Source organism: Macrobrachium rosenbergii, chromosome 40 (assembly GCF_040412425.1).
Source record: "Macrobrachium rosenbergii isolate ZJJX-2024 chromosome 40, ASM4041242v1, whole genome shotgun sequence".
Classification (NCBI taxonomy): domain Eukaryota; kingdom Metazoa; phylum Arthropoda; class Malacostraca; order Decapoda; family Palaemonidae; genus Macrobrachium; species Macrobrachium rosenbergii.
The window spans coordinates 16620480-16645850 of NC_089780.1; the positions used below are offsets into that span (position 1 = coordinate 16620480).

At 36.8% G+C, this 25371-nt stretch overlaps 1 protein-coding gene and 1 long non-coding RNA gene across 6 annotated transcripts; one reads left to right on the top strand and one right to left on the bottom strand.

Moving 5' to 3' along the window:
• The first annotated feature begins 110 nt into the window (after nt 1-110).
• On the top strand, nt 111-24660 carry LOC136826181 (protein Star-like). 5 transcript variants are annotated; one of them, XM_067083233.1, is made up of 9 exons: nt 111-281; nt 955-1064; nt 1650-1819; nt 14637-14737; nt 16096-16160; nt 16751-16906; nt 19206-19411; nt 21993-22137; nt 22382-24660. In XM_067083233.1, exons 3-9 carry the CDS (start codon nt 1740-1742, stop codon nt 22574-22576), a joined length of 948 nt encoding a protein of 315 aa, XP_066939334.1. In that variant the 5' UTR covers nt 111-281; nt 955-1064; nt 1650-1739; the 3' UTR covers nt 22577-24660. The 5 variants fall into 5 exon arrangements, with proteins under 5 accessions (XP_066939334.1, XP_066939337.1, XP_066939335.1 ...); XM_067083235.1 differs by lacking the exons at nt 111-281; nt 955-1064; nt 1650-1819 and adding exons at nt 10580-10601; nt 11486-11573; nt 11675-11814; XM_067083234.1 differs by lacking the exons at nt 111-281; nt 955-1064; nt 1650-1819 and adding an exon at nt 9295-9489 and having other exon boundaries at nt 22382-22615; nt 24329-24447.
• Nucleotides 247-1815, bottom strand: LOC136826184 (uncharacterized). Its single transcript, XR_010849535.1, has 3 exons — nt 1676-1815; nt 985-1107; nt 247-384 (listed from the first exon to the last, which is right to left on the bottom strand). It is a non-coding gene; the product is annotated as an uncharacterized lncRNA (long non-coding RNA).
• Nucleotides 24661-25371: the final 711 nt, after the last annotated feature.

Sequence of the window (25371 nt, forward strand, 5' to 3'; positions counted from 1 at the left end):
TTAGCACTTACGATAAGCAAATACAAGTGTTGGTTTGTAACCGGAGTCTCACGTCCATGGCGTTCCAAGAACACTAATGTTGACTGGAGCTCTTTGAAGTACGCCCTCCCAAGCCTCTCGTCTGCTCTTGGCTTCCGTTTGCATCAGGATTATCTGCCTCTTGTTAAACTCAGAATCTGAAGCTTCCGCGTACTCGACCATGTTACCTACATCAACGAGGTCGATCTGAGCTGCATGTGAAAGAAGCCCTGTGGTAAAAACGTCCTCCAGTTTCAAATAGGGTACGTAAGGGATGTATTCCACCATAATCTTCAATGCTTCTCTGCCAAATACGTAAGCAGGGCCACTCGTGTAAAGTGGGAAGACGTCCTCTGGATACTCAAACTGCAAAGAGTAAAGGTATGTATGTATATATATATATATATATATATATATATATATATATATATATATATATATATATATATATATAATATATATATATATATATATATATATATTTAATTTTTATTTATATAAAGCAGTTTGTAGGCTAGTCTCATGCCGTTAGGAAAAGTGGTCCTGAATCCGAAAGTGACATTCTTCAATTTAGTGGACCTACTTTCAGCTCGTATCTGCATTCGAGAGCTATAAGAAGAAAAACTTAACCATCTTGTTTATTTGCATAGTATACGCAGGTATTTTTATTACCGTTTTATTGCACAATGCCAATATGCTTTTGAGAATATATTAACAATGAAGGGAATGGGATTGATCACCAATTTCTCTACAATGTAGTAGGGTTAAAATCTATCTGGAAAATATTTTTAAAGAGGTTTAGTTTGTTGAGCGATAGGAGAAATTATTGAGACTGAAAAATAATTAAACAAAACGCCAACATTAAACACCGTAAATTCTGTTTGGTCTTGATTTAAATGAAAAGCAAAATGACCAACTCTCTCTCTACATTACCAGGGACACCTCTCTCAGAGACTGAGGTCTTACCCAAGAAACTCCCCACTTGGTGTAACGCAGAGGAACAGCACGTCTGTAACGACCATAGACGTAAAATGTTGCTCTGTCTCGTGAGTATTGGCTTGGCCCCTCGTCTGATTTCGCTAGACCATTCTGTAAAATAATTTGGTATACAGGATTATAGCCTTTGCAACGTGTCTGTACAACCATCTACGTACTTGATGTTATGGTCTTTTAACAGGTGCATCTTTTATCTCTACACATCCCTAGATATTTTTTTTTTTTTTGCACGATAGTACAAATCTTCACACTATATGGATATATCTTTGGTGTAAGCTGGTTCAGCGACAGGTGAGTTATGGGGTGGGAGTTGGAGGTACAGTCCTCTCGCCTGACTGTCAACCCAGTGAAGGATTCACTCACTTCCGCCTTTGGAACCAGGCATATAGGTAGTGAAACATCGCGCTTTTATAACTCCAGGTGCCTTTTTCAGGTTGCACTATCTCTGCCAGAATGTTGTTTCATTTAAAATCATTGTTTTTTCTGCAATTATCAGCCTAACATTCTCAATGGTGAGGATGGTAGTACTATAAACAGTATTGCATCCTTAATGTTATTCACGATTTCACGTTTTTTTTTTTTTTTTATAATACCAAAAGGCTTATGTTACTGTTATTATTGTCTTCGTCATACAGAGAGAAAGAATTGTGTAAAAACTTACCCGGACATCTGGCGGATTCTTCAAAGCCGCCTTGAAGTAATCGCTCACAACGAACGGGTCCATCATGACGTCATCGTCTATTTTCGCAATGAAAGGTGCTTGGGGACAGTGCGATGCCGCCCAAGTCATCAGAGCCACGGACTTGTATGTCATTGTCCTTTATTTTGTTTATAGGGAAATGTACGGGATTACTATTCACGGATATATATATATATATATATATATATATATATATATATATATATATATATATATATATATATATATATAATGTATGTATGTATATATAGGAGCAGTTACATATCATCTCTTGTGTAAAGTGCATACGATTACTAACACATCATCTGTGTCCTGATATATGAAAATATGCAAATGTCACGAGTAAAATTAATGATTAACATCATATGTATATATATATATATATATATATATATATATATATATATATATATACATATATAATAGGTTTTTAAGCTTATTCCTTTCCGTAACCAGAAATTATTACAATTGAAATCTCAATCTCCTTCGAAATTAACTTACTCATAGAGATCGATGTAGTTATATTGAATGACATCGCTGTATCTATCGTGTTCCCCATCGATAGCTTCTTGAAGATCGTTGTCTGTCGTCAACCCGACGATAAATACACATCTGTATATATGTAAGAAATATTCATATACACACACATATATATATATATATATATATATATATATATATATATATATATATTGTATATATAATATATATATATATATATATATATATATATATATATATATATATATATATAGGCATTTGTCAAAATCCATTCTCTGTGTAAGGACAAAAAAATGTTTTATTGAGAAGTTTAGGTGTGAATAAAATAAAGGTAGGGTGAGAGAATAACTGAGTCACAGATGAAATAAAAAAAAAAAGGTATAGGAGGTGTGTACAAAAGAAAAGAAAGATTTGAATTGTGTTTGGGAGGAATTGAACCAACTCTCCTTAATGGAAGTGAAGTGTAGACTTTTTTACACTCAGTGGTTGATCGTATTTCAGCAATAAAGTATGATTGTGAAAGTTTATGTTACGTTGTTCAACTCTTAAGAGTTACCTCCCGGTCAGAGAACGTCTTATTAGAGGATACTTTGACTCGACTTGCCGTATCTGAGTGTATGGGTAAAGTCTTGGGTTACCCCACGTCCTTCGTATGTATTCCCTTCGCTGGAGATTGGCTACAGATGAAACCACGATGGCCAGGATAAAAGGATCCGTCGAATTGCACACATTCTGGCTGTCTAGGCTATGGCGCCATCTGACTTTCTCGGCGATGAAGTTGATTTTGGCGACATTTTTGCTTATCCCCTCACGCCGGTAGATGAACCTAGGAGTACGGATTATATATTGCCATCATTATTGTTTTGCTTTGCCTAGCAAACATTATCGAACCACATAACACTTTATACCTCAACACTTAACAAAGATACTTAAAGAAAAACTTACTTGAAGCGATCAGGGTCCAAGTATGGCGGAAATTGCTCTGAGCTCGTCGACTCTGCAACTGTGGCGACCTCTTGCGGCAGATCTTTGAATTTAACCGCTTTGGTTTTCTTGTTCCAATTTTCTGAGCCTTCAATTTCCCTCTTCGTTACAGTTTTGTGCCGAACGGGAGATTTCCCGGAATCGGTGATGTGATTTTGAAAGCTTCTACGTCTCTGGTTAATTTCATCAGGAACATATTTTCTCGTAAGTTGACCGTTGCTTGGAACCGTTGAATCTGCAGTTCCACGGCGGTCATGTATGGCCTTTTCTGATACGAAAATATATCTGGAAAAGAGCAGCGTATATAAGAAACGAATCTGCAGTAAACAGTGGAAGAAACTATGTGCCTTTAAAAGCTGTAACCTTTCAGCTTCCATGTAAGTATACACTGAGATGAGGTTGCTAGCCTAATTTCCCAGCGCCAAACTTGCTATTCTTAGCGGGCACCGACGACAATCAACACTCGTCCCTACTCTTATTTTGCAGTGTTGCAGGAAAATAATATCGTTCGTTACACCAAACTTGTAAAGTTTCAAGTGAAGCATTATCTAAAACGTTTACCTTACCCGAGGAGTTGTGCCTGCAGTCACCAAGAGAAAAATAACAGCCATTGACAGGACGCTGATGAAAAGATAAATTCTTCCGAAGGCGGTTTGTTTCATTATCTTCTCACACAAGTAAGAGCGGCTCTTTCGGCGAATAATAATGATTTCATTCCGAAGAAATGCATCTTTTCCTATCTGGAAAGCTCTACCAAAGTGCATTCAGGTCAAGAAAATGCTTCACATTAAATCTAGACGTGAATAATGGGGTTGGCTGTTTAGTAGGCCTAAAAAACGACGTATGTTATTTGATGGGAAAACTGTAGTACCGCTGTAACAGCTACGAGCTTAATCACCAGAACTTCTCAAAGAGCAATTACTCCACCGGGCACTCGAGACGAAATGGTAGTGGACTGTAATATTACGAGGAAATCTGAGTGCAAAATCAGTCATGGAGGAAAATGCAGTTGACTTTAACCAGCCACGTCACAGGTTAGTAAACAAATCTAGATACGTATTTGCATAACTGTTTTTCTTGAACGAAAACCAGTGAAATTTATCCCAAAAATACCTTGTTTCTGAAATATGTATAATAACACCCCCGAAATCTATAAGAACAAGATGCAAAACTTGTCAGCGGGGGAGAATAAAAACGTTTCCTTCGGATAGAGAGGTTTCGACAGGGATGGAATATATTTATTTTTTGAAAGTGAATGTTCAGCCGAAAATGACACCTAGGAAGGGCTGCATGTAGTTAAGCGTTACCAATGAAAATATCAGGTTGTGGGGATTCACGGCCCTAACCTGTCACAGGTCTACACACAGATGAGATCATTGCCAATGGAATATCATCAAAATGGTTGCGTTTAGGCCAAACCACATGTGTTTGTAAAATATAAACGGTAATGGGCCAAAGAGAAACTACTTCCCCTTAGGAACACTCAGAGATTAAATTCCTAAAATGTAATAGAGAAAGACTGCATAGCTTGTAGGTTACAGAGTAGCAAAAGAAGAATAATGCTGTACATGATATGTATCTGTACAGTGTTGGTGGGAAAGTAACTTGATGAATGAATTAGTACGAGTGGCTGGAGTTATATCTGATTATTACTTAGTTGAAACAAAAATGACAACAGAGGGTAGTGTCATTTAGTAAGGGCTCGTGATATAGCAAATGAGAAACTGAAGGTGTCAATTGTTACGATAATCTTTGAGGTAACATAAGAGGAATGAAAAGGATTGAAATAGTGAGCAATGTTGAAGCACGAAAAGATGGTAAAAAGTTTAGAGTAAAACTTTTTGAGATGTATGGCTGTGTGGGAAGAATGAACGACAGTTTGTTCGTTAAAAGGCTATACTTATAATTCCGAAGGTTCGGGGAGGGGGAAGGAGAGGAATACCAATGAAGTGTTGGTAAATGGTAAACTAAATGTCCTGAACACACAAACATACAGTACAAGCACGCACATAATCTCAGTCTCTCTCTCTCTCTCTCTCTCTCTCTCTCTCTCTCTCTCTCTCTCTCTCTCTCTCTCTCTCTCTCTCTCTCTATATATATATATATATATATATATATATATGTGTATATATATATATATATATATATGTATATATATATATATATATATATATATATATATAGAAAGGTGTGAAAAATAATTGGTAGAACAAATAATAAATAAAACTTCAGAAGAACAGGAAAACCTTGACACATCAAGCTTTTTTTTTATCCTTTTTACAGATAAATTCTATCACGTATAGTTACAAAGCTACAATTATTTTCATCAATTACACCGTGAATTTATAGACTATATATATATGTATATAATGTGTGTGTTTGCATGCGCGCGTGTGTACACGCACACTTAATACAGAATTATTTGAATATAAGCAAATAGAGAGAGAGAGAAAGCTTTTTCCGTTCCCAATAATTAAGGGTCTCTCGCAGGGAGAGAGAGAGATTCTGGACATCCTGGGTAATAATGTCTTCCCGGAGGACATCGTACCACGCAAGAAGACAAAACAGGTTTGCGTTGCTGAGTAGTGGAACTGCTTCCTCGTTTTACCTTTTCATTTCTTCATCGGAAAGGTAACAGTACTATAATCCAGCGTTATCGTAACGTTATCACAGCCATATATCCTTTCATCTTTTCCTCGTCGCTTGCAAGCCCGCCAATCGCTTTTCCTTATGACGTGGTCTTGCAAGCAGGTTTTTTTATTTTTTTGCGTAACAAGCGTTGCTTGTTTGAAGATTTTTCCTGCGTCAGTTTAAAGTATAGTTGCCAAGAAGTTCTTTATTTTAAAATTTTCAGCAAGTTCTACGATGTTTACGTATTGCTGTTTACCGCAATCCAAGTATCGACGATTCTATATGACTGTCTCTTGGAAAGGTTCGTCATTTTCTGGGGTAGGTAGAACTTTCGGCTAGCACGCTGTTGGCCCAGCGTTCGACTCTCCGACCGGCGAATGAAGAATTAAAGGAATTTATTTCTGGTGATAAAAATTCTCTTCTCGTCATAATGTGATTCGGATTCCACAATAAGCTGTAGGTCCCGTTGCTAGGTAACCAGTTGGTTCTTAGCCACGTAAAATAAATCTAATCCTTCGGGCCAGCCCTAGGAGAGCTGTTAACCAGCTCAGTGGTCTGGTTAAACTAAGATATACTTATCTTGGAAAGGATTAGTATGCCTCAGTCGCAGATTCAAAAACTTCATTCGTTATTTGTGGAGACTAAATTCAAATTCCACAGATCAACATGGCCGGTCTGCTCTTGAGTACTGTGTATCGCCCGATTTTGTCCAGCTAACTGAGGAACCCACTCACATTTCTGATAACAGATTAGACCTCACGTTCACAGATGCTCCAGCTGTTGTAAGTCCAAGGCCTGTGAATATACAGGCACTTCTGATCATTTGTGCCATTGAGATGGACATATCTGTCAATCAGTATATTCCTAATTCCACCACTGGAAAAACGGTGTGGCTGAAATCCAGAGCGAATTGGGATGGCATTATTGAAGCTTGTCAGGCACTTAATATTTCAGTTGCTATATTAGATCCTGATCCCAAGAAGAATTTAAATGAAATGCTAATGGATATTTTAATAAGATATGTCCCTAGAAAGGTCATCAAATTTAGGACAAATGACCAGCCATGGTTTGATGGTACATGTAGACGTGCCCACCATGACAAATGGACCAAATTCAGTGCATTGAGACAAAATAGTTCAAATGAAAATTACACCATTTTTGTTGGGTCTCGCCGTGCTGTGGATAGAACTTACCATACAGCCGAGAGAAATTACAGTAATTCCTTGAAGAGGAAACTTGAAGGAATTACTCAGCCTCATCTGTGGTGGACCAAACTGGCATCATCTGTCTCTGGGCCAGGCTCGTCTTCCATTCCACCACTACTAACAGATGATGGTAGTCTGGTTACTGGTCCTAGGGAAAAGGCTGAACTGCTTCATCGAGCTTTTGAAGGTAAGCAGTCAGCTGAGGATGTCCCTCTCCCTGATACTTGTCGTCCTGAACCTATTCTTACAAAATTTGCATTTCGCTCCAGGGATGTTAAGAAAATTCTGGATAGTCTTGATAGCTGGGGTGAAGATGATCCTGATGGTTTCTTCCCTTTGTTTTTTTAAAAAGTTTCTAGTGTGTTGTCTCCCAAGATTACTAGACTCTACAGATTTTTATGTCGACGTAGTATCTTTGTGGATGAGCGCTAGCTTAGTAATACAGTGCCTGTTCCAGAGAGTGGCATATCTGCAGACTGCAGTAACTACAGGCCAATCTGTATTCTCCCTGTGCTCTCCAAAGTTGCTGAAAAACCTATTTTTAAGCCACTATATAAATAGGTGAAATCTAAAGGATTATTACCTGATAGTCAATATGCATACAGGAAGCAGTTAGGTACCTTCGATGCTCTTTTAGAAATGCCATTTGCAAGGGAACCTTGATAAGGGTTTTGAGTGCAGAGTAATTCAAATAGATTTTAGTGCTACTTTCTATATAGTAAATCACAAGGCACTTATTTTTAAGAAGGTGGATATGTTTTAGAATTACTTCAAGATTTCCTTACAGGTAGGCAGCAACGAGTTGCTGTGGACGGGATCTTTAGTGAACCAAGACGTATTGTGTCTGGAGTTCCACAGGTTAGTGTCCTTGGTCCATTGTTTTTTTTAGTGCATACAAGTGATATGGTTGTTGACCTGGAAAACAAGATTGTTCAGTATGCCGGTGATGTACTTGTGGGTGTAGTAAGGTCTCCGCTTATGAGAAATGAAGCTGCCCTCAGCCTCAATCAGGACATGGACCTGATCAGGGAATGGTGTAGTCGGTGGGGTATAAGGCTGAGCTCGAGTAAAACGATAACACTATTGATTAGCAGATCTCGTACAGATTTCCCACCTTATCCTCCCCTTCAAGTGAATGGAAATTTGTTGAATGAGTCTGAAGCTTTAACCATTCTATGTGTAACTTTTAACTCGCATCTATTTTTTGAGAAATATCTGATGAAAGTTTCAGCAAATGCCGCACGAAAGTTGGGTATTGTTTGTAAGGCCTCATATATTTATAACTGATAAAACCAGTGCAACCTGTTTTAGGTCATTTGTACTTCCTTTACTGGAACACTGTTCTCCGATGTGGATGTCTGCTTCTGCCAGAAATTTATCTCTTTTTAGACAGCGGTTCGTGGAGGTAGGTTAGGTTTCTGTTTCTTAATAGTAGCTGCTGTGACTTGGACCATCGACGGATGGTCTCTTGCTTGTCACTTTTTCATAAGTTGTATTTCAACAGAGATTTTTCACATTCGCAGTTGATCCCTGATCCCCTTTATCTGCCGAGAGCAACCAGATGCTCTGAACAGCAGCACCAATATGTAGTAAATGTGCCTCGCTGTCGAACTTCTCAGTTCCCGAGGCCCTTCATTCCTCACATTGTTGGTCTGTGGAACAGCCTCCCAGAGGATGTTGTGTAATTGGAACTAAAGAAGTTCAAGCGAAAATGCAATGCATTACTACCCTGATACTGTTCTTCTTGGATTTTAATACATTTTCATCTGTTTATCTATTTATTAATTTATTTTTGCTTTTTTAATAAGTGGTTTCTCTTCTATCTGTATTTCCTTTAAGAAGTACTTCCTCGCACCACTTCCATATTCGTTGGGCTTGTTCCATATGAATAGCTTTTATCCACTTAACAACAGCAACAACATTAACAATAATAATAGTTTTAAAAGTTTACAAAAATGCGCATCGTTTTTAAGAATGTATCCGTGAAAGATCGCTTTTCGATCTCCAAATATAAGCGAGGAAACGACACAAACGAAAGGCATGGTATTTTGTTCATTTAGAAGAAGAAGAATGATTTGTATCGAGCTGCGCTTATCATCTATTTAGTCTTCGTGCGTAACTTCTCTCCGCTTTCTGTAGGAAGGGTTCCGTGCCTTCAGGAGAGGAGCATTCGCGCAGTGTTGTCTGCACGAAATTTCAGGAGGTACTAAACTACTTTGTGCTGTTTGGGGCTGATTTAGAAAACGATTGTCGTTTGGTTATTCACAACGAGGCAGGAAAGATTCGTTTAATTTCCTTTTCCAAAAATGTGCGCTGTCAAGCCAGGCACCGGGACACTTTCGGCCACTCAGCACTTACGACGGTAAAAAGAGGGAGGTGGAATGGTCGGATGAAGAGCAGGATGAAAGTTATCCAGAAAATAAAGGAGCTGAAGCGCAAAGTGGAACTGGGACAGTAAGTACCCTCACAGTTGCACCAAGGAATAACTCTTATAGGCAGGATAGAAAAAGTGAAGAAAGTATGCAGAGTGATGATGAAGAAAAAGGCTAAAATGTGAGTGCAGCTATAGCCCGAAGGGACGCCGCAAACGCACCTCCGTGGTGTCTACAGTGCACCCGCACATAGTTGCACTGACCGTGAGTTCCGTGACTGACGGCATTACCTTCCTGCGGGATGATTCAAAGGTTACTTGCAGCTGAGGCGGAATAGAACGGGGACATGAAGGAATGAACTTTTCTCAGTTTACTGAACTGAAGCATTTAGGAAAGCGAATGAACTGCATTAAGCATTCATTGCTTGCCGTCAAAGAATAAATTCTGAAATGGATTCAATTTTCTTTCGTGTAGTTTCCGGCCAGTAACCTTCTGCGTTGCAGTTTCGAGAATAGAGGAAAGTTTTAATTTTCCGTAATTTTTATACTCACGTTAATTTCATACAGAAACGTGTTTTTATATAATTATTCGGTACGATATTAGTGAAATTTTAGCAAATTTCCCGTAGGGGGTTAGTACCGTCAGTGCGGTGAACTGTAGACATTACTCAGGGGTTTTTGCAGCGTTCCTTCGGCCTTTAGCTGCAACCCCTTTCATACCTTTTACTGTACCTCCATCCAAGTTCTCTTTCTTCAGTCTTACTTTCCACCCTCTTCTAACAACTTATCCACAACGCAACTGCGATGTTTTCCTCCTGCTACGCCTTTCAAACATTTTTGGCGTCAATTTCCGTATCAGCGCTTGATAACCTTCAAGGTCCCTAGCGCTTTGCTTTTGGCCTAAATTCCATTTTCTATTCTGGTCTATAATGTGTGTATTCGCTGAAATTTCTGGAGGTGATCGTATATATGGAGGCCCATGTCTAGAAGAGACAATATGGAATGCAGACATTACAGGAGATAGAGCAATCTCACGTACCAAGGAGTCTCAAACATGTAGAAAGAAGAGCACAGCGCTTTCAATTCCAAGAAATTTATTTTAGAGTTTGGCTTCAAGAGAGGAGACGTTCTAAGAGTAACCCCTGACAGGCCACTACAACAAACACGGTAGCCGACCGTGATTTTCTCCTCCTTAGTAATGTTTCTATTTAGTGTTGATAGCTCATACTAATTGATTTTCATTATACTAGGTTTATAAACATCAGCTTGACGAGTACATATCACCAGTGAGTTATGAAAATTGGTGCCGTGACCAACATAGTTTCAAGGCAGTGCTGGGTGCTATTTTACCCTGTTGACCTTATGCCCGGCCAACAGGTATTATTTTATAAGTTGCCAATACACACTATGAAATTGTAACCAACATTTTTGAAAAGAGCTCTTCATTCTCGTTATTTTGAACTCCATAAACACTATGCGCAAATGATAAATAAAAAATTAATCAAATTACGACTTATGAGGTAAGGATACTGCCCCCCATAGCTAATACAGCAAAATTGTAACCAGCAAACACCCGTAGGTAAATTATATTGTTTTTTTACAGTTCTTTTAGTGCCCTATCATTTTTGCATGAAAAACCCAAAATGGTTTTTCGTGCAAAAATGGCTGGCTGGAGTCTTATTGGCACCTTATAAAATTTTACCCCTAGGTCACGGCCAAGCCCAAGTTCTTTTTTAGATCCAACTAATCAGAATGATAAGATTCATATCCACTGGTATACACTCTTTGATCCAGATTTCAGCAGGGTAAAACTTTACAAAAGTTGTGCAGCCTGGTTCTTTAAAGTTGCTGACCTGGACAGGTTACTGCCTTTCTTTTGGGGGGTCCAGGGTGCGGCTTTGGCCAGGTCAGGGCACATCTCCCTAAATTAGGTTAGGTAGGTAAGATCTGGCTAGGTCAGGACCTGGCATTATAGGAAAGATTAGGTCTGTTTATTTTTGAGGAACCTGTCCCGGTCGACAACTGGCAGGAATCGGGCAGCGCAACTATTATAAAGTTATACCTTCAGCTGTTCTTCAGTTTCAGAGTGGAAGCGAAACTGCATGTGACACGAGTGTGAGATTTTGTCTTAATAAGTTTCAGCACGCGACAAATTCACCGCCTCAAAGTATGTATTTCACCATCACCACATACCCGTAAGCTCTTACTTTGTTCAAGAGCAGAGGTAAACTACAAGGTTTTTTAAATGAATGAAACATGTTTTATCAGTTCAGTGGCTGCCCAGCACCATCAGCGAGGACATAATCTCCTTACATAGGTATCTAATACAATTCGATGAACTTTGACCAGCTGAAAGTTTAAAAGAGGTTTGAAACCTGATGGTTTTCAACCTCTGCATCTTCTGTAAGGTAAGCAGGTCATTGGTTGTTTTTGACAAGTTAGCATGGTCATAAGTGAAGATTCTGATGTGCTTTAGGGCCGTAGGCTAACCTGACAAATTTAGGAAGAGACTGTCAAGCGAAGCTCTCCTCCTTTGGTGATTTTCAAATCAGTTCCTAAATTGGCCGTGAAAATCAAGGTTTAACCTGATTTCACACATATATATATATATATATATATATATATATATATATATATATATATATATATATATATATATATATAATGTGTGTGTGTGTGTGTGTAAAATTTTTGAATGATAATGAAATTAATGTATTTTCAAAAATTTAAGCAAGAAGATATGTATATATACCAACACTACCCAGTTCTTGATATTCTGTATCTTTTACCTTATTAAAGATGAATTTGTGATGCTCAGTAATGATGCACGTGGCAACTGCACATGGATTCAAAACAACAGCCCAAGTATTTTCCTAAATCTGTTAGAGTGTAGCCTGGACCAGTCTGCATATACAATATGTCAGAACAAACAATTCGCTACTACACTATCATTGTACTACAACTTCTTATTAATTTTGGCAGATGCACCCCTTTGTAAGGCTGGGTTAAGGGAAAGTTTGGGTAGGATGTATTCCTTGTGGATTTTTTAGAATTATTGCCACTGGAACCTTGTCCCATTGTCCTGCATGCCTCTTTCATTACTATACTCCAGTGAATTTAGGAAGAGACTCGTGCTTTGTTTTGGGTTATTGTGCTTTTGCCATACTCATTGTCCTGTATCAGATATCCATCTTTATCACAAGGTAAAGACATTGCTAGTTTCAGGCATACATATTCTGTCACTGAGATTTTGCAAATCATTATTAAAATGAAATTTTATATAAATGACTTACCAAGCAATTACAAAGCTACAAGTTTCCTACCATGGCAGTCCAAAAATTCAAATTTCTTGGTGGCGCTACCATTGCTAGTGTAGGTGACAGGGACCTGCCCACTATCGGGACCGACAGGTACAACTTAGCAGGAAACTTCAATTAGTTTTCTGCCGGCTCCCAATCGACATTGGTGGTTTTGTGCAGTCCCTTTTTCATCATCTTTTGGATGTTTGTTTCAGTTTTGGTGAAGTATTTGGATTTTGTGTGGCCTTTTTGTTAGTTATTCTGTTAGCTTTGGTTAACATAATTTCTAACTGATTTAGCATGTCAGACTCTAGTTCTTCTAGTGGTCAGTACTGCACTGAAGGTTGTAAAACTAGACTAGTTAAGATTACTTATGATTCTCATACTAAGTGTATCAAATGTAGGGGGCAGGAGTGTAGGCTAATAAGGAAGTTACATGCTCAGATTGTCAGGATTGAGGTGATCAACAGTGGAAGGTTTTTAAATCTCATTCAGAAAAGCTTGATAGAGATAGAAGGAGGAAGGCGGCTCTTAGAGCCGAAATTAGAGCTAGTATATAAGCTACTCCTTTGCCTTCAGTGGTTGAGAATAGCACTATTTCTTCTTCTTGTATCCCTTCTGTATTTCCCATCCTTAGCCCTCCAACTGTCTCACCGCATACTCCTTTACCAAGTTTTCATGCTTCTGACCTCAACACTAGTGCCAGTCTCGAATCTTGGGTCGATAAGAAATTTGAGTTTCTGGCCAACATGGTCATGGAATTAGCTATGTCTTTTGAAGCTTTTGTAGATAAAGCTTCTAGTGTTCCTTGTGCAAGTGCTGTGCAAAGTGATAGTGTTGTGCTTTCTGAGGAGGTGGCTGTCCGTCCTACTAGTGCTCCTAGACGAAGGTCCGTGTCCCGCTCCCTGGCACCGGGGAGAAGACGTACCGGAGATTGAAGGGAGGTTGGTAGGGTTTGCCCACGGGCAGTCGCCCCCCCTCTGTCAAGCCTGTTGCCCAGTGCTCATGGAATGTCATTGGATTCGGACAGTTCTTCGCTTGATGGGAGGTGACAGCGGCGTAGTCCGTGGTTGGTGTAGCTAGAAAAGACAAGACAGAAGGTAAGGCAACTCCCATGTCCAGTCTTCTCACACAGATAAAGAATACAGTGCATGCAGCTCAGTGAAATTCATTTTTGCATTTTCCTTCAAGAAAGGAGCTGTTCTAAAGATAATCCCTAACAGGCCCTCTCTCCACAGGGAGGTAGCACACCAGTGCACCTCACGTGGTACACTGTAGGCATTACTGTACTTACGGGTCTTTGCAGCATCAATTCGGCCCTTAGCTGCAACGTCTTTCATTCCTTTTACTGTACCTCCATTCATATTCTCTTTCTTCCATCTGACTTTCTACCCCCTAACAATTGTTTCATAGTGCAACTGTGAGGTTTTCTTTCTGTTACACCTTTAATACTTCTTACTGTCAATTTCCCTGTCAGTGCTGGATGGCCTCATAGGTCCCAGTGCTTGGCCTTTGGACAAAATTCTATATTCTATTCTGACAAATTATGATCACCCAGAAGTTATGCCTGTCCAAAGGATTACATTACATTGTTATTAAGTGCTGTAAATAAACATTACAATTTTATATATACAATGCTTACGTTTTTAATCACACCAGATATAAAGCCATTGGCCACTTCCTTGACAAACCATACATTACACCATTGTGTGACACATGTTCAATTAAAAATATAGTATAAAGTGTGCAGATTTGTCTTGCTAATTATTAATTCTTAGTTTGAGCCTAAAGACAGACCATTCAAGAATTTGTAAAATAAAATGTGTCCTGTTGGTATGTTATATTCAATTTTAGTCCTGGTTTTTGTGTAAGGAACTGAAGCAGACTCAACCATATACTATTTTCCTTATCATGTTGTTTTCACTTTACAGAGAGATGCACTCACTGGGACAACATAGGAATGTTGTCTTCTTAGCCATGAGTATCCTGATTTGTTTCTATTTTGTATCAAAAAAAGTCCCAATAAAGGCAGGTGAGTCATAGCCGTAATTATGTTTGTTGTGCATAAAAGATATCATTAAGTTTGCCATCACCCACAATAGCACTCTACTTTACCTTCCTCTGACATAAGGCGCTTAACAAATTTCACAGGTTTTGTAAAAGGCACAAGAATCAGATGAACTATTCACAAATTAAATGTCCAGTTAGTATTGTCATAAACAGCAGGAGCATCCTTCTTTTCCACCTGTTTGTCCCCTGATTGAAATATACTTGAGTTGAGACTAAATCAAACAAATTAAGGAGCTGAACTTGCAAACCTCCTGATTCTTTTCAATAGTGTGCTTTTCAAAGTATTTTGTGAACAGATATTTTAAATCTGAACTTTTAAAACATCAAGGTTTGTCATATTGGATATTGTAATGTCAAATGATTTTATTAAATTTTATTAAGCACCCTACATCATGAAAAGTTAAAATATTAGTGCTGTTTTTTGCCCTTTGGCTACTTTTCAAGAAACAAAAATGGCTGATACTCTATATAACTTTTCATTTCATTACAAATTCCATGGGGACTTACCTTGACACTTTTAACTCCACCTCATGTTGCCCATTTCTTATCTTTGAGTAGCAAATAAAAAAATAATTAAAGGAAGAGTTATGCAGTCACACTGAAGAAGTTCTGTCATAGCCTACAGGCACTGTTCCCAGGTTTCTAGTGTCTCAGTTGTTGAAGCTAACATCATTTCATCTAATTAGTACATGGGTTGGTGGTCACCAGTGATGGATTAACGTTAGATGCTTCTGTCACATAAGCCCTAGTAACCATTTGTTGGGGTATGGGCACGGGACTAGCAGTCCCTATTTAAAGTATCAGAGTCTAGGTGAGTAGCCTTACCTTCCTTTTTACCAACACCAGGATGGACAAACGAGTGTAATTAGATAAAAAAAAAGGTTAATACCTCTCCCTTGTAAAAGCAAAAGAAAAATAGAAAAATTACTGAAACATGCATTGATGCTACTCGAAAATACTGTAAGGTTATTTTTAAAATTAAGAAGAGGAGCAGCCTTAGGATTTTGTTCATCAAATAAAAAAATCAAAGTCATACAATACTGTATATGATATGACAAGTCTGAAGCAAAAAATCTCCATAGCTTACCTTTTTAATATTGAATGTCCATAGACCTTAAAACTTTAAGTTAAAGTACTGTTATTAGAGCATGTCAGTATGTGAATTTTTTTATTCTCAAAAACATGTATTTTTTTTTCTTGCAAAATCCCCAGTTCCAGTGTAATCTTAGCATTGCCTTTGCTTAATTTAGTTTTATACATATTCATTTAAGTACTAGTCAGTCATGCTGCTTGACTCACCAATGCTGAAATTTGTTCCAGATGAGAAATCTCTCAAAGAAACTGACTGGCTCCACAACTGTTTTATTCCTGAATATGACTTGGAGGTAAAGTGATTTCCATCATACTTTTCCCACAAGATACTATCATTTAAGGTTTATATTACTTGTGCAGAAGAATATTTTCCATTAAAGAAGAACTTGTGTCAGACCATGGTAATAATACTACAACTTGAAAATGATAGAGGTAGGCAATGCTAGGAAGTAGTTTCATGTTAGAAAATTCCTGAATTTTTAATGAATTTTGATGATACATGGAGTAGTTCAGTAGGTTTAATTTTTAGAAAAAGAATTATTCTCTTAAGTCACAAAGAATGATGTTTTATTTGTTTGATGAAGCCTTATGACTAAATTAACATTGGCAGTTACTTAAATGTAATGAAGTACTTAAATGTAATGAAAGTTCAAAACTAAAGGTGGTTACAGTACCATGTTAAAATACAGTATTTGATTAAATAAAATGTACAGTACCATGTTAAAATACAGTATTTGATTAAATAAAATTTAAAAATTCTTTATAATGCAAAGTAGAAAGGGAAATTACTGTAAATATTTTAAGGTTTTTTACCAAGTTGATGAGCATAAATGTATAAATAAGGTAATTGTTCAAATAGCTAACATTATTGTTTCAACTGTAGGGAGCAGCTCAGGATGACCCCAGACTCATAGGCTATATCCGCAGAGAACTACTGAAACCTCCTTCACCACATCCGTATAAACTTAATCGTCCTAAAGAGGTTCATTACTCACAGTACAACCAGTCAGAGTTTGCTAACAAAATACTGAATGGAATGGTGAGTAAATCTCATTCCTTCCCCTTTGTTATGCATAAGACACAAAAAGTTTAATAAACTCGAAGACTAGCACATATAATTCTGTAAAAGTATTCCTGATGCAGTGCAACAGAAGTGGCAGGTGTATTTGAAAGACTTGAGTTTATTTTTCTGTGAACTTTCCAACAAGTCACTTTGGAAGAACACATGCCTAGCTCATATGGTGTAGGGGGTAGTCTATAACCATTACAGTACTATCTTTTTGAAATTCACCTACCAAGTGACATCACAATAGTTAGGTTTTTCAAAGTCCCCGCAACCCAGAGGTGCAGAGACATTCAGTTTGGTGTTTTACTCTGAAAATTTATTTTTCCTGTTGAACAGTATCATATTGTTTCTTTTTCTTTTGTATTTAGATTTTTTATCCTGTCCTTATGTGTGCAGTTTGGATCTAAAGCATTTTCATTTCACTGCTGAGGTAACTCCTTCTCCATATTAAAAGCTACTGAAGTTTGCCATTAAAAGGTACTGGCCCTTCAGTGTCATTATTTATATACAGTATATATCCTAACAGAATGTGTCTGGAGATACTTTCATGGTATGATTAGTGTCATGCCAAGAGTAGCCTTGCCCAAATGCACAACTAGAAAAGTCATTGATTAGGCCTGTAGTACCATCTGTTGTGTTCAAAAGCCAATTTCAAATTTACTGTAGTGAGGCAGCATTGCAGAACATGCATGCATTTTCTGATTTAAAAAAAATACAGGATTTCCAAGTACTGTACTGTAAATTGAAAATAATTTAGCTGACAATCTGTCTTAAATTCAGTCTGGATTAACTCTGGTGGCCATTGTCTGAAATGGCTCAAATGTGGTCTTCATTGTTTACAGGAATATACATCTACAGTTGACTGTAGGTTTGGATGAGGATAAGTTGGTTAACGTGCACATTTTTGTCTCTTAGTAATTTCTTGTAATTATGACAGAATACAAACTGGGTACTTGTAATCAAATGAAAACAAGCTGCAGATTTTTGATACATTAATGCAGTACATATAAAATGATTTACTTAACAAAGATTCAAATGCAAAATCATATAGAATATTCTAAACAAGACATAATATAATTACAGTATGTGTATGAAATTATCCAGTTGTCCTTGAATTACAGATTATTTTGCTATGATGCTAACAACTTTTTCAAAAAGAGATATAAACACTGTGCTCACACTATGGGTGATGTTGATTTGACCAAAGTATTTAACAGTTCAATATTCAGAAGTCAATTATGTAAACAATTTCTGTTGCAGAACCTGATTACTGTTCATAGAAGTCCAGCATATATTCATTATCAGTGATTTGCACAACATTTCTTTCATTTGCATGATTCCAGCTCTTTGCAGGTATGAACAACTTATAGTAATCATGTCCAGTAGGACTTGTGTTGATAATGTCTTAATTTTTAACCCAGTCGCTGTTAATTGGAGAAGGCAATTTTAATAAGCTAAGTGTTTGACCCTATTCAGGATCACCTGCTGTTTAAGAGCTACATTAGTCATTGGGATTAGCTGGACATTTTTCTTGGCAAAGTTTTATTCGTCTTTCATTGGGTTTGTGTGTGATGGTTCTGTCACTTAGGTATAAATAGCCACCCAGTGGTTGACATGGTTTCTGATATTTCACTTGTTGCTGGTGAAAGCTTTACCAATGTGCAGCCCAAAATGACCAAGAAGTTGTCTTCCGTAACTTGAGACACACATCCTGACCTTTGTCGTCTCAGATAAAATCTAGACCAATATCTATGAAGCAGCTAGTTATAAGAAATTCTTTCTAGTTCTTATTTCTAGCCAGAGTTCACCTTTATTCTTATTTGGTAATTTTAGCTCTGCAGCTGAACCACAGAACTGGAGCTTTTTTTGTGTAATATGGGAAAGAGGTTTGGCTTGTCCTCAACATTTTTCTCCCTGTCATTGCATTACAACAAAGTTCATTGTAGTTTATGAATTTTGATACATCCTAGCATTTTACTTCATGAAATAGGCATTATTTACTTAAACTACCACAAGTTATGAATACCTGTAGCTAATTTGCTCTTTTTGCTTTTACACATATCTTAGAGCATTAGAAGACTGTAAAGATAATGACACATTTTTCTTGAACAAATTACTTGTGTATTGTCGCATTTTATACAGTGGCTTGTTTCTAGTTCAGTTTAAATGACCTTTGCAGATTACAGGTGAAAGTGCTCCCTCATGCCATCTCACTAAAACTATTTATACATTAAAAGTATAAGGTGTAATAATCCCTTTAACTTCTATGCAGGAAGATGGATTTTACATCGAAGTTGGTGCATCAGAAGGTGAACTTTTCAGCAACAGCTTATTTTTTGAGAGAAGACTTGGATGGAGGGGACTGCTGATAGAACCACTAAAAGAAATCTACGACTTGCTTGAGAAAAAAAACAGAAAGGCATATACCATCAATACTGCTCTGTCAACTACTCCCCATGCTTCTTATGTTACTTTTCAGTGAGTACTGCTTTACAAGTAAGTAGCCTTGCTAATGGCTGCAGTATTTACAGTACACAAACACTTTATTTAAAAGTGTATTTAAGGAATGGACTTAGCACCTGTTTAACCTAGCTTTCATTATGGAGATTGGTAATCAGTAACATAAGAATTACTAAGAGTGGTTAAGTATAGGTAGAAACTACTAAAGTAACATACTAACTCTAATCCTTTATTTAAAAGTGTATTTAAGGAATGGGCTTAGCAGCTGTTTAACCAAGCTTTCATTATGGAGATTGGTAATCAGTAACATAAGAGTTACTAAGACTGGTTAAGTATAGGTAGAAACTACTAAAGTAACATACTAACTCAATTTTTATGTAGCTTTACTGCTGACGTAGAGAAGTAACATTCAAGAACAGGAAGAAATTGGGTTTTTCACAAGAGAGAGAATTTTCATTGCTATGTACATATGCTCAAGAAAAGGTAGCAAAGTGAATTAATCATTAGAGCTTGTGAAAGTTGCTTCACAGGTCTCGGTTATTGGTTTCCCATAAAAGGTAAACACAACACTTTTATTTTAGTTTAAATTGAAATGTATGTGAAAATATTTAGTAGGAAACAGAATCCAGTGAAAAGAAATTATTTAAATAAATCATCTAATTTTAAACTAGAATCAACAATGCAAAATTCTGGTCTGATAGCATATATTTACTGGAAAAATACCTTTTGTTACATCTAAGATTTTTCTGAATTGTGACAGACTTCTTTTCATGACCCCTGAAAACTTAATTGTTCTGAATTGTGACAGACTTCTTTTCATGACCCCTGAAAACTTAATTGTTCTGAATTGTGACAGACTTCTTTTCATGACCCCTGAAAACTTATTGTTCTAAATTGTGACAGACTTCTTTTCATGACCCCTGAAAACTTAATGGTTCTAAATTGTAACAGACATATTTTCATGACCCCTGAAAACTTAATTGTTCTGAATTGTGACATACCTCTTTTCATGACCCCTGAAAACTTATTGTTCTAAATTGTGACTGACTTCTTTTCATGACCCCTGAAAACTTAATTGTTCTAAATTGTGACAGACTTCTTTTCATGACCCCTGAAAACTTAATTGTTCTAAATTGTAACAGACTTATTTTCATGACCCCTGAAAACTTAATTGTTCTAAATTGTGACAGACTTCTTTTCATGACCCCTGAAAACTTAATTGTTCTAAATTGTAACAGACTTATTTTCATGACCCCTGAAAACTTAATTGTTGTGAATTGTGACAGACCTCTTTTCATGACCCCTAACAGCTTAATTGTTCTGTATTGTGACTGACTTCTTTTCATGACCCCTGAAAACTTAATGTGTTACAGCATCTCTGTTGCTTAACATCCATACACAAGTTAAACAGTCCTGTATAAATTTTAAAAATAAATAGTCTCAATTGCTTTTGATATCCTGCATGAATATGGGTTGCAATCATTGCCAAGCTCTCTCTTCTCTTTTTCTCTTTCTCATCCCTTTCATAGTATGTTTTGTCAGTCTTGTTCCTCTCTCCTTTTCCTTATATGCTGTTATTGCGATACGTTTTCTCATTTTTATTTGTCCATTCCTTCCTTTATCATGTTTCTGTATACAGATGTTCTGTTTTGTTCATAAGTGACTAGTTCGTGAGCTGCTTTCTTCTGATCACTATTTTTCCTGGTGGTCTTCGAGCATTGCCATTTTTCATCTCAAAGGTTCTCCTAACCTCTTAAGATTCATCTGTTAACCCTGTTGGTCCGTTAGTCCTGTCAACCTAATGCATTAGCATTATGAAGGTGTTGATTAACTAAATATCTTATGAATAAGGGATGCAAGTTTCTGGGTTTAGGATATGCTGCTTCATGGTAAGGTTGGCCTGATTTACTCCCAAAAGACACATCCTTGCACCACCATGACTAGCTGTAATCAACAAATAAAGAAGTCAGTTCTGTAAATGAAGGCTTCAGTAATTTAACATAAGTAAAACTTTCCAGTGACACTTATATATTGATCTCATTGATCTGGCAAAAGGCTATGGTGTGATAAATATCAAAACATTAGCTCTGAATCAGTGTACTGTACAGTATTTTTATGGGCTACTTCAAGAACAAGAGTCCATTGTGGTATAAGAACACCTCGGTATAACAGCAACAAAACGTGTCACTATTCCCCAAGGTTTTTTAACGAGCTTTGGTTGTTTCAACTCCTAAACCCATATCTACCACATGCAAGGATGGATTTTTCATACACATACAAACTTGTCATACAATCCCGTGATATTATTTACCACTTGCAGTACAGTACTTGAATTTTGATAGGCTAATATATGCTGCTTTTTAAGGTTAATGTGAAACAAGCTTGTGGCTTTGGAAGGATTATTTTCAGAAATGCTTTAATGAATAAAACATTATGCAGAAAACTAGTGTTCAGAAAATTGGGGGAAAATATGAAAGAAAAAGGAGATGGGCTATCAAAGTAACTTATGAATGCTTCTAACCATAGTTTTTTTTTTTTTTTCTCCTTATCCATAGGCTTTCATGATCAATATTAAGCACTAAAACTTCTCACTTTGCAGGCCTACACCTGGCTTCGGGACACACAGCCACCTCAGTAACAGTGGCATCATTGTTAAGGGTATTCCCTTGTACTCTATTCTTCGAGCCTTGGATGTCAAGGTTGTAGACTTCATGTCGTTGGATATTGAGGCATTTGAGGTTAAAGTTAGTACTATATCTATCAGTGCAATGATTTACTCTACTATGAAAAATGATTCAAATCCCAGTGTAGTAAATGTTACAAGTACACAATGGCTGTAGACTTTAGATAAGATTTTGAAAATAAAATGCATTACCAGAAATATAACTAATGAAAAGTTTTGCACAGTAAATCAGGGACCGCATAAGCGCTGGACTTCATACCGAAAATTTTTAATATTTTTACTATAGTGTCGTATTTTTCTTACAGGTACTGAAGACGATTCCGTGGGACAAAGTGACTTTTCGATTAATGTGTATCGAAGTTGCTCATATCCCTGAGGGGGTTGATTATTTAACGGAATATCTTACGGATAAGGGATATAAGTTTCTGGGTTTAGGAATTGCTGATGCATGGTATGGTTGGCCCAATTTGCTCCCAAAAAACACTCTAATCAACAAATAAATGAGTCAGTTTTGTACATGAAGGCTTCAGTCATTTAACGTAAGTAAAACTTTTCAATAATACCTACATTATACATTGATCTTACTGATCAGGCAAAAGGCTATATCAAAACGTTAGCCTTGGTTCACAGTGTATGGTATTTTTCCTTTTTGTTCACTGTAGTTTTGTAGAATGCAAAAATGTTTTAACAGTGTCTGACTTATTAGTTTGTTACAGTCATATTTAGAAACTCGCAAATACTTGGGTGTCAAGCACAGTCATTCTATAATTTTCACCTTGAAGACTCTTATACAATCATTTTTTTATATGTACAGTAATATGTACAGGATATTTATATCTGTCTGGAGTGAAGATAAATTGCTAACATGTTTGCACTACTAACTATACACTATGATATGTAGTATGCAGCATAGATGAACTGTTAATATCTTAATCACAGTACTTTTCAGTGCAGGCTGTAAAAAAAATATGGCCTAAAATGTGCCAGTATAAAGGTTCTTATATCTTCATGAAAATGAAATATGGAATACAAAACTGTGAATATCAAAAAATTCTTTATTTAACATATGCAGTTTTTGACTGTAAGACAGAAATAATTATGTAAATAACTTATCACAGCAACTAAAAACAAATGATTTAGAAATTACAGCCACTTGATATTTTGCTTTTTTTTTCTGACATGAAGTTATTCTGAGCTCCCCAATTGTGCACATTACCTTTTATTATAAGTACAATTATGAAGAATACAATAAAGTGATTTAAAAAATTGTATTTGACATGCCACCTACAAAATAAAACTTTATTTGAATTATCCAATAATAATAAATCTAGACAGTGCACAACATGGAGAATTTTAGGACAGAAAAATGACTAGAATGTTTCAGATTGCTCAGATAAGTAGAGTAAGTAATAAGTTTACAGAATTATAAATATGAAATTCACTTCTATTTTCATATTAAGTAACATTTCTTCAATCTTATGTTTTTATTCAAGTACAGAAATGTGTTTTTGTTCAAAGTAGTAATACTCAAGTGTACTGTATTATGAAAATAAATTTAAAGGAGTATTTTTTGTCAAGTGGTTTCGAGGTCTGCTGTGGCCAGACTTTTCAGGTGTAGGTAAACCTTCAGTTTCTGCGGGAAGGAGGAAGTCTGCTCTTTCCAAACCTAAACCAGTAGCCCAATCTTCTTCCTTGAGGAAGGACAGGGAGTCTTCCCAGCTCTTTCACTGTCCTTTCCAAGCATTTCCTTTAAGAAAACCCCCCTCCTCCACCACCACCACACAATAACTGGTACTATTCCTGTCTCTTCTTATGAAGGAGGCAACTAAGAGCTGGAGACCTCTTTTCAACCTCTTGTTGCTAAACAAGTTTGCCTTGCAAATGATTGAGACAGCAAATTCAGTGCTTTTATTATTCATTTACGTTGTAAGTGAAAGGGTGCTGGTATGATATTTACGTTGTAGTGTTACTTCCTATCTACACCATGAAGCATCTGTGAGCGTGCCTTACAGAAGTTCTCTTTTTAAACGCGTTACACACAAGAAATAGGTTGTATGTATACAAGACAACATACCTTACTTCATGTAGTTGTACTTGATACACATCATGAAGTAAAATAGATTATATTGCTATGTACTGAGAGTGCTAGAATCACTCTCTCATGCCATGACTAATAAGTTTCATTAATAATTCCCTGTGGTGACATCAGCATTTAACGTGTCCGAAAAAAATAATTGTTCTGTTTGTGTCAGGACGATCACAGGATGATACGACTTGACCCTAAACGTTTACATAGCTTGTGACGATATGATGGTACAACTTGGCCTGTCCTGTAGCATTCACACCAGCCCATTCTATTGTCATTTCACTCAAATGCTGAGGTCAGAATGCTGTGCCAGAATACCGTTAGCGAATCCACTGACCTAAAGGAGTAGATGCTTCAGTAACTCTGGTTACTACCAAGTGACATGTATTTAGGAATACGAAAGTGCTCAATTTGTGATAAAATGTTTAGGCTAAAGACTTGGTATTTTCTTTAGATTTTGAATGACTTTTGTAACATTAAATTAAATATTTCCTTAAAGACATTTTTTATTCCTCCTCATTTATGTATCTCGAGGGTAAATCCGACTAATTTTTTTTAAGTAAAAAGTGAGTTTCAAAATTATGATGACTTAAGAAACTACATTGAATAGTTTTTTTTTATTATTATTTTATAACATTCATCAAGAAGCAATGTAATATAGAGTCGAGATGTTAACTGGAATTCTGAAAATAGCTCTTCGGCGTCAACAACAGTTAACGCCACGGCTGCACGCGCCAGTAGAACCAGGTGTGTTTTCGTTTTCACCACAGCAGCTACGGTGACGAGGCACTGACAGCAACGTCTGACATTTTTGAAAAATCGTTGCGTCAGACAGATTCTATTTGAATATGTGTTCCATTTCTGCAACAAGTCAGAAGCTGCAGCCAAACTACAAGAAGTCACTTGTCTGAAAGAGCCCATAAAAAACCACGAGTGTATGCAGCTTAGTCTACGCTTTCTCCGCTAGTTAATTTTATAATTATCGCTGTTATTAACGATAGTAGTAGCAAGTTTTTAATTATAGCTAGTGTGATAAATATTTCCCCCTCATGTATAGTATTGCAGTGAAACTTCAGTGCAAACGCCTATGACGTGATTTTCGCATAAAAAAAAAAAAAAAAAAATTGCCGGGAAAAAAAATGTTACTTTTGAAATCACAAGAAAAAAAATTGTGGCCATGGTGCAAATCGTTTTTCATAGACGCGGTAC